The 17,092-nt window shown below is 43.9% G+C and overlaps 1 protein-coding gene across 5 annotated transcripts in view; it reads left to right on the forward strand.

The window, feature by feature from the left end:
• Positions 1-17,092, forward strand: part of lama2 (laminin, alpha 2) — a 607,521-nt gene that overhangs the window by 262,627 nt on the left and 327,802 nt on the right. For all 5 annotated transcript variants that reach the window (XM_038799795.1, XM_038799796.1, XM_038799798.1 and 2 more), the window contains exon 13: positions 14,433-14,525. In XM_038799795.1, coding sequence (XP_038655723.1) covers positions 14,433-14,525 — 93 coding nt within the window. The remainder of the gene's footprint in view (positions 1-14,432; positions 14,526-17,092) is intronic.

Genomic DNA, 17,092 nt, shown 5'->3' on the forward strand with positions numbered 1-17,092 from the left:
GGCTGACGTCATTAGACGCTGCCGGCCGCGTCATTCTTGGCGCGCCGGGATTTACGGAACGCCGCTCCTAGCCGGGGGGGGGGGGGGGAAGAGTAGGGGGACGAGGAGCGGCCTCCGACGCCGTCATGAAACACTCCGGGTTTCACGATGGCGTCGGGCGTTGTGGAGAATTCCACCCAGCATTTCTTAGAAAGTGAAGAAAGTGAACAACTTCACTTGGACTGAACAACATGAGCAAGAATGGTTAAGACTAAAGAAAGCTCTAACGACCACACCGGTATTAACATTTTTCAATCCAACAAAAAATACCAAGATTTCAACAGATGTAGCGAAGGATGGTCTAGGTGCAGTATTGGTGCAACAAGAAAATGGTCGTGATTGGAAACACGTCGTGATGCTTCAAGATCTATAAGAGAATCTGAATGTTGTTACGCATAAATGGTAAAAGGGGCTAGTGAACGGATCATCGACCGCTGCAGCTTCATGTCAACATGATTACGGAAACACTACCAGTGTCGGGTGCAAAGTCAAAACTGATTGTTTAAGAAACAGAAGGCTGAAGTATTACAAATGGTTGTACACAATGTCAACATGGATGGCTGAAAGGTTCATTTTCTAAATATCATCACACAGGATCAGAGCTAAGTGTAGCAAATGGTTTGTTACTGAGAGAATCTACAGTCTCTGCGCAAGGTGTTGCTACAAAAGATTCATGAAGGTCACCTTGTTATCATAGATATTATAGAATTTACAGTGCAGAAGAAGGCCATTCGGCCCATCGAGTCTGCACCGGCTCTTTGAAAGCGCACCCTACCCAAGGTCAACACCTCCACCCTATCCCCACAACCCAGCAACCCCACCCAACACTAAGGGCAATTTTGGACACTAAGGGCAATTTATCATGGCCAATCCACCTAACCTGCACATCTTTGTGACTGTGGGAGGAAACCGGAGCACCCGGAGGAAACCCACGCACACACGGGGAGGATGTACAGACTCCGCACAGACAGTGACCCAAGCCGGAATCGAACCTGGGACCCTGGAGCTTTGAAGCGATTGTGCTATCCACAATGCTACCGTGCTGCCCGTTATGCATGTCACATGTAATATTTACTAAAATAATGTATTATATGTTTTCTTTGAAATCTCAAAGAATGAGGATGTAGTGATATGCATTAACAATTGTAAGTGTAAATATGTATAGCCTCCAACCAGTAGGTGTCAGACAAGTAGTAGCACGTGACACTGTATCCTGGGGCAGAATCTTGAGGAGAAACCTGTGTGGTCAGCAGGGTTTGTATTAGTTCCAGTTTTATAGCATTAGTTTCCTACCCACAGTTTATTATACTGTAATCAAATTAACCAGTCTTGAACTAAATGTTCTTTAGTACGCCGACTCACTAATTGTCTCTGAACAAGAATATAACATACTTGGCACGTCATAACATTCAAGACTTTGGGCCAAGTACTGGCAACTGGGATTAGGTCGCCAAATTAGGTGCTTTTCATGCATTGGTGCAGACTCGATGGGCCGAAGGGCTTCTTCGGCACTATATTATTCTGTGAATCTGTGACTGTTGTCAGGCAGAAGACTGTCCCTGGCCAACCCACTGTTTTCCAGCCAACCAATAGAAGCAAATTTCTCCAAAGCTGGTTCCTAAGATCCACATGACGGCGAAGCATCTGGTTTCTCCTTTCCAACATACAAAACCTGGAATGCAACATCCTGACAAGCAGGCCACTTCAGCTTGTGTCTTCTGCTTAAAGTCACATTCTGATTAAAATCACAGTCTGATCATGGGTCCAAGGACCAAAAATAATAAAAAATAAAATAAAATAAATGAGAACAATGGAAATAACGGGAAGGATTCTTAGAAAAAAATGGCAGAGATAGACATGCACCATTATAGGACCGAAGAACAATTAATCATCCCAGAAATTCTTGCTTGGGTTCCTGGAGCAGCCTCTTCATGAGGGTTACCACTCTTTCAATGGAATTCCTCAAACACTGAGACTATGGCCCGCAGCCCCTCCAGGAACTCTTGACAGATCTTCATGTGCATCCTGCTGGACATCCTGCATCTGCTGCCTGATGGATGACTCCAGAAGCTCATTATCTGACTTGGGTTCAGCATTGTCATGTACTCTAGCAGTCATCCAACCTCTGACACCCTAGGGATTCTCTGCCTCTGCCAACTCACCAGGCGAGTGTGACTTGCCTTCATCACTGTGCTTTACCATCTGCTCAAATTTGCATATGCCCACCAACGTGCCTGTCTCTGTGCTGGTGCATGGTGCAAAGGGAGGATGTGGTGCGGGTGCATCTGGCTGCTCGTCATCCTCCGAGGTTAAGGAAGAATCATCATGGTCCTAGTGGGGTCATGTTAATGTCCCGACTGGGAGAGAAAGAAAACTGTCAGTACGGAAAAAGATTATGAAGTCAGAGTTTATGCATTCTGATTTCTGACCTCTCAGAATGGATATCTAGCTGAGCAAAGACCTCTGAATGGACCGGCAATGGGGATAACTGGATCTCATGTGTCAGTCTTACAACCGTTGCCCTACATCTCTCATATCCTCCATCAAGCTCTTCCCTGTCCACTGGGCTCTTGCCCTCACCGGGACCCCTGCCTCTCCATGACAGTTACCTGGCTCCATGTTCACAGACTATCTCCAGTGCTTGCCCCACTGCCTGACTTAATACAAGAAGATTTGAGACCCCACACCCATCCATCCTCGCTCCTGTGAATTGTGACTCCTCTTCTCCTGTAAGGACAAAAATGCTTTCATTAATCCCATTCTACATGCCAGAAAATCCCAACCTCCCCACCAATGATGCAGGATCAGATGCCCATCAGATTGCTGTACCTCATCCTTGTGTTTATGCCAGATATTGTCCATCGTAACAGATGATGTGCCACTTTACACTCTGCATTACACACCCATGAACACCAACAAGAGCTGCCATCCACAAAGACATCTCACCAAAACCTCAACTGGATTCAGTACTCATCCGAGCAGAGCACAGAAGGCCATTCAACCTTTTTCTCCACTTTGCCCAGGCCTTACATACGACGTCATGCCCACTGACCTGTCACCTCCAACTTGGCCTTCTTTGTCACACGAGGTGATCTCGTCTTATTGTCTCTCAGCAGCATGATATCTCATTGGACACTGCCTCCAGCAAAATCCACAGGCACTCATTGGAAATTTGAGCGGGGGTGGGGGGGGGGGAGGGGGGGGGGGGGGCGGAGGAGGAGGAGGGGGGAGGAGGGGGGGGAGGGGGGGGGGGGGAGGCGATTGGCTCCGAGCACTTCAATCCTGCTGGGATGGATTGTGGGTGCGGATGAAATCCTGCAGACAGTAACAGCTCAGCAACGGAAGTAATGAGTCAAACGATTAGATTTTCAGAACAGCTCCCTGACACTCTTGAACACTGACTACCAGCCTTCCATCTAAACCCCTGCGCACACCCTTATTGGTCTTGGTAGCCGCACTCACCAGCAGCGCTGAACCTGATTCAGTGTGCGTTTCATGCTATCCAGCAGTTAATTGACCTGCCATGATAAAATTGATGTAGGGAACTGATCGCAGGATTTCACATCCACTTCTGGTCCTGCCAATCACGCTTGCTTGACAGACTAAAAGTGGGGCAAGTGACTCTATCACTCTCCTGACTTGTGCCTTGTAGATAGTGGGCAGGCTTTGGGGAGCCAGAGGTGGATTACTGTCTGCAGAATTCCAACCTCTGACCTGCTGTTGCAGCCACTGTATTTATGTGGCTGGTCCAGTTCAGTTTCTGGTTAATTGTAAACCCCCAGGATGTTGATAATGGAGGACACAGTGATAGTGATATTATTGAATGTCAAGGGGAGATGATTTAAGACTCTTTTGTTGGAAATGAACATTGCCTGGCACCTGTGTGGCACACTTACTTGCCACTTATCAGCACAAGCCTGAATGCTCTCCACATGGGCATGGACTGCTTCAGTATCTGAGGAGGCACAATAGTGCTGAACACTGTGCAATCATCGCTGAACATCCCCTCTTCTAATCTTTTGGGAGGGAAGGTCATTGATGAAGCAACTGAAGATAGTTTGGTCTAGGACACTACCCTGAGGAGCTCCTGCAGTGATGCTCTGGGACTGCGATGATTAACTCAAACAACCAGAACCATTATCCTTTGTGCCAGGTATGGTTCCAACCAGGGAAGCGATTTTCCCTTGATTCCCATTGACTCAACTTTTTCTTGGGCTCCATGATACCACAATTGGCCAAATGCTGCCTTGATGTTTGGATTTGGACTTGCTTATTGTCACATCTACCGAGGAACAGTGAAAGGTATTGTTCTGCGTACAGCTCAGACAGATCATTCTGTACATGAAAAGAAAATACATAGGGCAAACATAAAATATACAATGTAAATACATGGACACAGGTATCGGGTGAAGCATACAGGAGTGTAGTACTAGATTTGTGAAGAGATCAGGTCAGTCCATAAGAGGGTCATTTAGGAGTCCAGTAACAGCGGGGAAGAAACTAATTTTAAATCTGTTAGTCCGTGTTCTCAGACTTTTGTATTTCCTGCCCGATGGAAGAAGTTGGAAGAGTGAATAAGCCAGGTGGAAGGGGTCTTTGATTATGCTGCCCGCTTTCCCAAGGCAGCGGGAGGTGTCGATAGAGTCAATGGATGGGAGGTGGGATCGCCTGATGAACTGCGCTGTGTTCACGACTCTCTGAAGTTTCTTATGGTCTTGGGCCAAGCAGCTGCCATACCGGGCTGTGATACAGCCAGATAGGAAGCTTTCTATGGTGCATCAGTAAAAGTTGGTAAGAGTCAATGTTGGCATTCTGTATTTCTTTAGTCAAGGGAGGTCAGTAATGTTCAGAAGATTGAGAGGTTACTTCATCAGAACACCTAAGATTCTGAGGGTGCTTAACAGGGTGGATGCTGAGAGGATGTTTCCTCTTGTGGGTGAATCTAGAATTAGCGGACACAATTTTTAAAAAGGGCAGCAAGTGGTTTGCACTGCTGCCTCCCAGCACTACAGACCCAGGTTCAACTCCTGTCTTTGGTGACTGTATGGAGTTTGCGAGTTTCCATGGAGTTTCCATGTCTGCGAAAAGTCTGAGAACACGCAGGAGCAGATTAAAATCAGCTTCTTCCCCACTCTTGCCAGACTCCTAAACCACCCGCTCATGGACTGATCTGATCTCTTCACACGTCTTCTCTACTGAGTAGTACTATACTCCTGTATGCTTCACACAATGCCAGTGTCTATGTATTTACATCATGTATTTACATTGTCTATGTTTGCCCTATGTTTTTTTCATGTATGGAATGATCTGTCTGAACTGTACGCAGAACAATACTTTCACTGTACCTCGGTACACATGACAAACAAATCCAGAATCCATGTCTCCATAGGATTCCTCCGGGTACTCCGGTTTCCTCCCACAGTCCAAAGATATGCATGTTAGGTTAATTGGTCATGCTAAATTACCCCTTAGTGTCCAGGGATATGTAGGTTAGGTAGGCTTACGGGAATAGGGTGGGGAGTGGGCTATGGTTAGGGTGCTTTGTCAGAGGTTTGATGCAGACTTGAAGGGCTGAATGGTCTCATTCTTCACTGTAGGAATTCTATGATTCTATGGCTGGATTTTATGGCTTTATGGGGTCTCACCTGCTGGCTGGAGAGCTGATGTGAGACCTGCATTGCCTCCTTTGGGAAGACCTACTGCTACTCAGACACTTAAGTAGCCAACAGCGGCTCTTTCCTGAGATCATGGACACCCTGTGCGGAGGTGCTGCCTACCGAAAGCTTGTGGCCACTCAGAGGTTGGCAGCTTCAGCAACACTAATGGAGAGACCATAGCTACTGCTGGGACCTCACCTAATAGAGGTCCAAAATTAAGGAGTGACCCAAGCCATAGGTAACTAATGGCAGTTGGGGTTTTTGTGTGGTGTCGGGGTCACAGGGAGATGGATTTGGGTAGGTTGCAGCAAGGGTGGCTCTCAGTGGGCTCGTCCCTCTTCCAATTATCATGTTCCTTGATCAGGCACTTCGTGCCTTTAAATGAATGATACCCCTTGAGAGATCGCACACACTTCATCATGCCTCATGTCGACAGCACCATCCACCAAGGGACGAAACATTAATTGGTCATTAATTATCAACTTACAGGCGTCAATGGCAGTAGGGCAGGTGGCCTGACCATGGGCTTTCCTATCCCTGAGTTAATTCTGATAGAGGTGGGAAAACGGTGAGGTTCAGCCATGTTGCCATCCCACCTAATTAAATACCTTTCCCACCTCCAAACACGCCACAAGAGGGGGCACAGAATTACACCCATGGGGTCTTCCATTTAGGACAGAGATGAGAAGAAATTTCTTCTCTCAAAGGGTTATTTGTCTTTGGAATTATTTTCCACAGAGACCATTGGAGTCTGGGTCAGTAAATATATTTAAGCCTGAGATGTGGAGATTTTTGATTGAGAAGTGAATCAAGTTATGGGGGATAGGCAAGAGAGCAGATGATCCATAATCATATTGAATGGCAGAGCAGGCTCAAGGTCAAAATGGCCTACTCCTGCTCCTATGTCTTATGATCTTATGATAACAATAGCTAGCACGACAGCCTAACCTGCCTACTATTCCTTTGTCGATGTTCTGATTCTTTGACAAAGCTCAATATCAGATTCTCATTGAGAAAAGCATTGCAGGCAAAAAATGAACATCACTATTTGTATAAAATCCTATTTAATCCAAACTCCAGTGGGAAAGAAATTAAATGGTGACGTATCTAAAATATATTTCCTGTAACATTACTGTATTCTTTACCAATATAATTGAAATTACCTTACATCTCTGGATGCTTAATTTATATTATATTAATTGTAATCAAAATATTGCTGAAAAGGGAGACATGTTTTCAAAGCTTTTCATGTCGCACTCATTAGGACAAACACAAGAATGCTAAATTTCAAACAATCACGACAATTTATAGTACAGGAGAAAAGGCTGTTGTTTGGCAAGTTGACCCTGATTGGCTGAGGCTTTGCTATTGGGAAAGCAAGAGGATACTCTGGGCTCCCCAAGCTGCCGTGTAAATCAACTCAGAGTCGGCTTGCCCATAAATCAGCTGCCTTTTCTCTTGTATTATAGATTGTATGATCATCTGAAATTTGGCATTCTTGCATTTGTTCCTGATGGATCCCAGACAAAATCTCTGGCAACATATCTCTCTTATCAGCAATAATTATATTCGGCACTGCAAAGCAATAGTTTCGCAGCAGAGTGTTCTCTTGTGCACAAAATTTGGGGTCTGTCATTTAGGATAGTCCTGTTCATACTTCAGTATTTAAACTAAATGCCTGACGATTAAGATCTTTTACATGCTAGAAACAGATGCATGGCATAAATGAGAAGATATTCTGTAAAATGGTTTAACCTCATTGTAAAATCTGTCCAATAAATCCATGGTGAAAAGTCAATAGTGAATCCATGATTTTAATTTCAATGTGTCCGCAATGCATTGATCTGGAAATGGAAATGAGTATGTGGAAAACATCACAAAAAATTTGAAAGATTTTCCCAGATAACTAAGCCAATAACATTTTCATGTTCTAATTATTATGGCAATAACAACTAATTAGCCATTTATTGAACGTATTATATCAAGTAATGTTATCTAGTTTACACGTCATTTACTTTTCCGAGTCACATTAATAATTTAATGTTTTTTTTCCCCAGAAAAAGTGTAACGCATTTGAGCATCTATATTTTCACATTATTGTATTAAAAAATGATATATTGGCTACTTAACTGTGTGTCATTAAATCATACAGCATGATGGTTTATAATCAAAAATAAAAATTAACTCTATTCATGTGGGGATAGCACTGCAGCATTAATGATTTGCTCTTTGGATGATACTTCACAAAGGAGCAAGGAATTTGTTTGCAAGTATTGCTATTCTTATATGAAAGTATTGATTTTTCATTCACAGTCATATGCCATATAAACTTTTGTTAAAGTTTATAAATTAGCTTAAAATTGTAAGTGCATTGATTGAGAGCAAACCAATTCTTAGTGAATAAGACCACAGCAATTATGTATGTATATATCTAAAATATATACTGTCTCCTGGATGAGTAGTGACCTATTATCAGTAAGAGACTATTATGATGATAAATAACCTATCTTTCAAGATTCTAGCTGAATACACACTCCAGTGGTTTCACTCAAACCTAGAACATTAGCTATCATCTTTAGATTGACGAGAATGACAGCTGTGTGTGGCATGTCTGCATGGATAGATACAGACATTTACTTTTACCTGACTGAAAATATTTAATGCAATCCACTTGAAAAGTGAAAAGTGTCCCTTTCCAAAGTAACTCCCAACAAATCATGTCACTAAACATTATTTGCACAGAAACCTAAAGGAGAGTTCACTGAGCTTCTGATTGGCTACTGAGTTGAAACTGAACTTAAGTCCTGCTGTCCTGTAAAAGGACGTTTTGTCTGTACATACAGCCTCCATCATTTGCACACAAGTAGTGTCACAAGTAGCACCCTATATCAGGCAAATGGGGTTAACCATTTGACATTTCTACTGAAGTCAATTGCAGCTGCAAGCTGCTGCTTATAACTTACAAGCCTTGGCTATTTCCTGCACGGAATCTTCCTTTTAACTGACTCCAGCTTTAATAACTGCAGGATTTTATCCCTTTCGCCAATTTCTAGGCACAGCTTGAAAGTTTGTTTTCCTTGTTCTGCTGGTTTCCTTTCTCACTGCACTCCTCTGTTCATTTGGATTGAAGGTCAAGCTCCCATGGGAGAGTCAATGGGGAGCATCTTGTAGAAGCACAAAATGAAAAAGCAGAGACGGCTCAAAGGTCAATCGATGGGCTGACAGAAAGATTAATAAAATTCAGTAAGAGCCTCTCTTATAAATGCTCACATCTTTACCATGCAGGCCCTGGGCTTCTCCTATTTGGGCAGACCAGCAGACTAGATAGATATAAGTGCTTTAATGTTCTTTCTGAATCTGTTTCCATGTAATTAATGGATATGTTGAAAGAGAAGAAGGTGACGACTGCTGGTGCCGCAGTTATCTGATGAATAATTCTCAATGGGGGCAGCCATGTGCACACATCTGTGCATGGGTACTCTGGCTATGCTATGCTAGCTGTTGCATCTCCAACAGGGTCAGTATGGCCGACTCCAGAGGCATTGGCCTGCCCTCCCACAGTTCTCCGATTGTCAGTGGCCTTGGGTATAGCTGGGCTGTGGTCACCAGCTTGTGAACCTGAACCTAATCAGGAGTGCAGAATCACTGATGTGAGAGTATCTGCGCCCATAGAGGGTGCATGGGAATGAATGAGGGTGATACTGCATGATTGAATGGCGGAGCAGACTCGATGGGCTGAGTGGCCTCATTCTGCTCCTGTGTCTTATGGTCGAAGGCCCCCTCCTCCTCAGACATGGGCTGCAGGGCCCTGCCTCAGTATTCAACCAACCTTCTGGAATGTAGAAACCTGCACGAGAGAACACAAAGAGTTTGGATACTCCCATTCTTTCCTGTTCTGAATCTCCATCTGTTTACCTGCCAGCTTGATGGCTTCACCCTCGCTAGGTGCCAGCATGTGAATGTCAGCCATTTCCCCACTGGTCTTGGCTCTCTCCTTATCATTATGGGTCTTCTTCTTCTGTAGGCAGGAGGAGGAAAAATTCTGAGTTTGCACAACACGGGCGCTGGCCTCCCTCTGGCCTATAATGAAGGAGCACAAATGTCTCCCTCATGCACCATCTCTCAGGGTTTGGAGCTGGTAAACAAAGATAGATTACCACCTGATGTCCAGATACAGTCATGCATCATCAGGTGGTTGGTGCCTGTATTCCACCTTCCCAATGCTTGGCTGGTCATTCCCCTCCCTTGTAGCACTCCAACCTGCATTGCCAAATACAAGCACCAATGAAGGGAGCAGTAAGAGACTCCAGGCAACTCGTACCCTTCTCACCTTGCAACTGTTACGTTGAGCTCGTCCCAGGTAATGAGCATTGGTGGTGGAAGAGATTATTGAGCTGTTTGCAGCATTGAACCCAGGACAGGGCAGGGTTTGGAGTATGATACCCACAGCTGCTGACCTCCACTGCTATCTCTGTCCAGATTTCCTTTGTCAGGAGGGTCTCCTTTTGATATCCTTTGGGAAGAGAAGCCCCGGCCTATTTGATGCAGTCTGGAAGAGAACCTGCAGAGAGGCATTGTTAAAGACTGTGTCACCATTTGCTTTCCTCGAAGGAGCTCTTGTGTTATCCTCACTGTCTACTTGACTCCTGGCGGAGCCACAGTCTTTGCACTTATTTTCTGTCCCGACTCGTGAAGATGCAGTTGGGAACGCATCCCTGCTGACCACGATAGACTGACGGCCATTCAACGTTCCAAAAAGTATTAATTTGCTTGGGACTGGACTTCCACCCCACACCTGGGAAGAAGTCCCAATGCAGAGAGCTGCTGGCCAAATTGACTAGTTGCCAGTATTGTTATCCTAGCAGTGCCAGTGGCAGGGGTGTCCAGGACTGGACTTCAGCTCACCTGTAGTTCTGGATTGAGGACTGGGATGTCCAGTCCTGGCTTCTCCAGCTCAGAAATGGCCCTTGGAATGGGCATGCATCTATCCCTGGGGGAGGAAAATGCAATTGAGGCTGAAAGGTCCACAAAGCTATAATGGCCACTTTCTTCACATTCTTCTGGCTACTGAATAAAAGGCAGTAAAACAGTGATTTGTAATAATAATAATCTTTATTATTGTCACAAGTAGGCTTACATTAACACTGCAATGATGTTACTGTGAAAATCCCCGAGTCGCCACACTCCGGCGCCTGTTCGGGTACACTGAGGGAGAATTCAGAATGTCCAATTCACCTCACGTCTTTCAGGACTTGTGTGAGGAAATCGCAGGACCTGGAGGAAACACACGCAGACATGGGGAGAACGTACAGAGTCCGCATGGACAGTGACCCAAGCCGTGAATCGATCCTGGGACCCTGGCGCTGTGAAGCAACAGTGCTAACCACTGTACTGCCGTGCCACCCATCGGATGCATTACACTTCCAATTTCTTTTTAAAAATAAATTTAGAGTATCCAATTCATTTTTTTTTCAATGATGGGGCAATTTAGCGTGGCCAATCCACCTAACCTGCACATCTTTGGGTTGTGGGGGGTGAAACCCACGCAAACACGGGGAGAATGTGCAAACTCCACACAGACAGTGAACCAGAGCCGGGATTGAACCTGGGACCTTGGCGTCGTGAGGCAGCAATGCTAACCACTGAGCCACTGTGCTGCCTTCACTTCCAATTTCTTGCATGAATTTATGTTATAAGTATTTTGTCTTATGTATCACCGTTGTCAGTCTTTTGTAACGAACGTATTGAAAATTAAGTCAACAAAAATAAATACTTATAAAATGATGAATGTAAGGAATTTCATGCTTCCTTTCTAGACTAATGGAAATGCTTGTAATTTAATTGCTTTTCATAACAATAAGTAGTAAAGACTAAACAACTAATTGAATTGTCAACCATGGTAACTCAACAAAGATATTAATAGTTGTGTTGCCTGCCTGCATCCTGTTTGTGGAAGTTTACAATGCTTGGAAAAACATATTTTCTTTGGAATTTTTCATTAAGAATTTAATTTCCAGTTTGCCTTATAATTTTCTATCTTGCTGCATCAACATCCTGATAAAATCTTGTAGTCATCTCCCAACTAAGAATGCACAGACTTTAACGTTTTGTTTTACACTGCAGAATTATGCAAGTGAAATGGGTGACCTGATAATGTCCACTTTGACATTTCCTATTTCAGATAAAGTAGATAAAAAATTTTGGCTCATGATTAACATTTAACATTGCCATAAATCATAATGTAATTTTCCCAGAGGACATATTTGATGGTTTTAAGCTAATTTATCTCATACATTAGTAAGTAGAAATTGTGTTTTATGTACAATACTGCATTGAATTTAACTTTGTGGCAATATTCTCTATTTTTTAAATCCTCTCCTTAAGGCATCCTCACTGCAGTACTTCCTTTTGCTACCTTGTCCACATGCTCAGACTTCATGTTTGATCCTTTATAATGATTGTTGCTAGGCTACCTGGTTGGGACTCATCTGAACAATGCCTGGGGCTACCTCCAGAGTCCAAGATGGAGGCCACCCACAAGCTCTACCTATTTGCTGCCTCTGTGGTGTCAGGTTGATTGTCCAGCTTTGAATATGTTGCTTTTTCCTCTAGTTAAACATTGGAAAGGCTGAAGTCACCATCTCGACTTCTCCCACCTTTTACTGAATCCAACCCCATCCCAGGTTACCAACTCAGGTTAGGTTCACCCGAGCTACTCAAAGATTTTCCAAACCATTACCCCCAAAGTAAGTTTCTGACTTCATCACAAAGACAGCCCATTACCACTCCCAGCCCAGTCCACATGCTCCTGAAATGCTGATGCATGCCTTTGTTACCTCTGGACTTGCTGGATGCCCTACCATCCTTCACCCTGCCAAAACTTCAGCTCATCCAAAACATGACCAAAATGATGCACCAAAAGGGTGCACATCACCAAAAATCTATCCTGGTCCACTCATGTCGACGCTATCACCAAGAAAGCACAACAGCGCCTTTACTTCCTCAGGAAACTAAGGAAATTTGGCATGTCCACATTAACCCTTACCAACTTTTACAGATGCACTATAGAGAGCATCCTCTCGGGCTGCATCACAGCCTGATATGGCAACTGCTCGGCCCAGGACCGCAAGGAACTTCAGAGAGTCGTGAATACCGCCCAGTCCATCACACGAACCTGCCTCCCATCCATTGATTCCATCTACACCTCCCGCTGCCGGGGGAAAGCAGGCAGCATAATCAAGGATCCCTCCCACCCGGCTTACTCACTTTTCCAACTTCTTCCATCGGGCAGGAGATTCAGAAGTCTGAGAACACGGACGAACAGACTCAAAAACAGCTTCTTCCCCACTGTCACCAGACTCCTAAATGACCCTTTTATGGACTGTCCTCATTAACACTACACCCTGTCTGCTTCATCCGATGCCAATGCTTATGTAGTTACATTGTATATCTTGTGTTGCCCTATTATGTATTCTCATGTATTTTCTTGAATTCTGTTCAATTCCCTTTTCTTCCCATGTACTGAATGATCTGTTGAGCTGCTTGCAGAAAAATACTTTTCACTGTACCTCGGTACACGTGACAATAAACAAATCCAATCCAATCTAATCCAACATAGCTGACCACAGCCTGACCCACAGAATCTCGTTCATCCATCACCCTTAATCTTACTGTCATACATTTGTTCCCAGTCCATCAGCATCTAAAAGTTAAAATTCTCATTCAAATCCACAAAATCACCCCATATCTTTAATAGCTTTTCTTCCACTATTCCCCAAACTCTCTGCTGCTCTGACTTATGCTTCTTCTACAAATCCCCCCCCCCCCCCCACTCCCATTTTCTTTAACCACGGCCACTCCTCTGTCAATTGTCTGGTTCCAATGCTCAATACTTTCGCTTCTCTACCACCCCATCCATCTAGCCATATGGAAGGAAAAATGATATGTGTCCTAGTGACAATCACATTTCAATGCAGAATTCTATCTTCTTTACCTGTACCTACTTGTGTTATCCTTGAGCTTTTTTTTTTCAAATCATATAATTTACTCAACTTCTTTTTAAACAAGATAAGAAGTAACACAGCAGGGGATGTGTGTGTGCCCATGTGTGTGTCAGTGCATGTGCATGTGTGTTGGGTAGGCTGGGATGGGGGGTGGTGAGGTGGAAGTTATCTTTCATATTTCATGGCTGTGGCTTGTTAATGTATACTTCCCCATCCTTTTGTTTGCATTTAGTCAGAGATAGATGATTTTTGTTTTCAGTTTGGCATAATGAAATGATTACCTTTGTTAACCAAAAACATCAACTGAACATCTATTATTAAATAGAGTATTAGTAATCTTCAAATTGATAACTTGTCTAAAAGCCATGTCCCATGTGTAAAATATTTGTTGATAATTCAGAAATTACAATATGATGGTGAAGTCTTGTTAATGATGGTGCTGTCAAAGTTATCATAAGGCACATTAGTTCACATAGTTCAGTTCAAGATCTTTACACTATCTGCTTTATAACAATACGCGGTATCATTAAATCGCACATAATTTAGCGAAGTTATAGCTGTATATGTAAATGCTTCTTGCGACTGACATAAGAAAAATGACAGTAATTTAAAGGTTAACATGGATTTTATTTTCAGATTTTGAAATGGCCTATGAGACTATCTCAAGTGCATGTTTTAATCAGTACAAGAGAGAACTTTCTAAAGATATATTATTGTTCTTCTCTGACTCCAGCTGACAGCACATGGAGGGAAATTGATTTTCATCATCTCTGCTGACTCCACAGGACAGCTGTCACACAATCAAAAGTCTCAAATCTTCTTTGAGGTTGGTGTTTATAATTCACTTTGTTTGTATTTTCCAAATTAGAGACTGATTCTTTTTTATAAAATCTTATTTATTGTTAAATTACGCAAAGAAAAAGTGGATCAGTTATTATCAAGTACTTATTACAAACGTGTGTGAAATAAATATTTCAGAAACTTTAGGGAAGCTATAATTTGCAATTAATTTCATTTGTAGTTGAGGACATGTAAAAATCCTTATTTTATTTCCTCATAAAATCATTCTTCAATCATGATCGGAGCTCATTTCGACTATCCCAGCCTTGAATCAATATTCATATATACGAGGTATTGACCCATTCACACTGAGACATATTGGCCTCTCTTCATTAACCATAATGAAAAGTAAATGTGAATTTAACACTCTCATCTCCAAGTCAGAAGCCTCCTGTTGGGGAGTTGAGAACCTAAGCTGCTATCAATTCAGTGCAGTACAGGAGTGCTTGGATGTGTATTGTTGGAGGTGCCATCTTTTGGATGAGATAATAAACTTGCTTATTTTACAGATTTCTCTCCCTAGTCTCTCACGATGGCAAACATGTTGTAAATTGTCCAGGCCACATTTTTTAAATACTCCCTCCTTTTCAAGTGACAATGTCATATTGTACGTCCAAGTGACAAAGCCATGTCAAAGCAACATTCAATCTTATTTACATGCTTTTATTCATGTTAGCTTTCTAAGATGCCGTAGCACTATTGGAAGAAGATAGGGTCTCTCTCCCAATGTCCTGACCAATGTTTATCTCTTAACAAATACTGAAGAAACAGTTATAGGGACATGCACTGAAGTGTGCAAAACATATTGGGATGTCCCAAGATGCGAAAGGGCGAGATAAAAGCAAGTTATTCCTTTCTGTAATTATGTGATTGTTACCCTGTTATGATTATTCATATTTCTCTAAAAGAGTAATTCAACATATATAGAGAAAGAAAACATGCTGAATTTACAATATTTACTTCTTGATGTGCTCATCCAGATTTTACAAGCAAACTAAAACGTGCCCCATTCTCTTGATGGAAGTGTAGTATTCAATTGTTTGGTGTTTGTATTTGTGTGTCTTTTGCCACTTTCTTTTTCTCTGTGCTATTATTCAAGCTTGTGGTGTGGTTAGAGAAACAGAAACTAAACAGAATGCAAGCAGCAGCTTGAGAGAGCTGGCATTTTAAAGAGCATTTGCAAATAAACGTCCAGCACACAGAACATTGTGTGTCATCTCTGCATATCTCCAAGGCACAAAACATAAACAGTTGCCGATGAAGATTGAGATAAGTTTGAATTTTATGGCTCCAGCACCTTTCCTTTACTCACCATCCAAACTGTGGGATCAATGGATTTTCGGGTATAAGACTTACCTTGTGCTTACTATGACAATGGACATCCTGTATACAGCAGCAACCTGCAAGAAGGTAATACTCGTACATTAGCTATGAGCAAAAGGCCAGTAAATATTCGAGCAACTCATATAAGCTATATATACATTTGATACAATGGTGTGTGATGAATTTCAGACATATTGGGCGGGATTCAGAGGGGCTGGGCCAGAGAATCGCCGGGACGGGTGCGAATCACGCCACGCCGGTCTGCCGATTCGCTGGAGAGCAGAAAATCAGCGCCATTGGCACTGGCGCGGTCGGGGGCTGTTCTACAGCCCCCCCCCCCCCCCCCGGCGGTTCCCGGCCCGCAATGGGCTGAACAGCCACGCGAAAAAAGCCAAGTCCTGCCGCCGCCGGCGTGGATGCATCCAGGGGTTGCCTGGTGTAGGGGGAGGGGGATCCGACACTGAGGGGGCCTCCACTGTGGCCTGTCCCACGATCAGGGCCTACCGATTGGAGGGCCAGCCTCTCAGTCTGGGGGCCTCTTTTATTCTGCGCCAGCCCTGTAGCCCTACTCCATGTTGCGTCGGGGCCGGCATGGAGAAGGGAGCCACCGCGCATGCGTGTGCAATCGCGCCGGTCCCACTGCGCATGCGCGCGTTGGAGCCGGTCCCACTGCGCATGCTCGGACCCAGCAGCGCCCATCTGATGCCGGGATCGGCAGCTGGAGCTCCAGTGCCGTGCTGGCCCCCTGTAGTGTTCAGAATTAATGCTCCTGAGGCCATGTTGACGCCATCAAGAAACGCGACGGTGTTTATGACGGCGTCAACACTTAGCCTCAGGATCACAGAATCCCCCCCCACTGTATTATTGCTATATGTTGCAGTAAGCGTTAAAAGCCTGGATTAGAGTGTGTTGGACTGCTGCAGTTGGGTTTTTCAAAATAAATCCTAGTTTGAAAAGTTGGGAGTCAGGAGTGCATTTAACCATCGTAAAAGGCTTGGGTTAATGAAATTTTGTTTTGATTAATGGGATTCCCTGTGACGTTAATTATATTTCAGCTTGGTGAGATTATGGGCTGGATTCTCCGCTGTCGGGATTCTCCGTTGCACCAGCAGCCCGGGGATTTCCCGATGGCTTGGGGATGTCCACAATGGGAAACCCCTTTGGCCTGCTGGCGCGATGGAGAATGCCGGGGCCACGCCGCGCCAGGGAAGGATAACCGTGCCCATCGTC

Source organism: Scyliorhinus canicula, chromosome 6 (genome assembly GCF_902713615.1).
Source record: "Scyliorhinus canicula chromosome 6, sScyCan1.1, whole genome shotgun sequence".
In the NCBI taxonomy this organism is placed as follows: domain Eukaryota; kingdom Metazoa; phylum Chordata; class Chondrichthyes; order Carcharhiniformes; family Scyliorhinidae; genus Scyliorhinus; species Scyliorhinus canicula.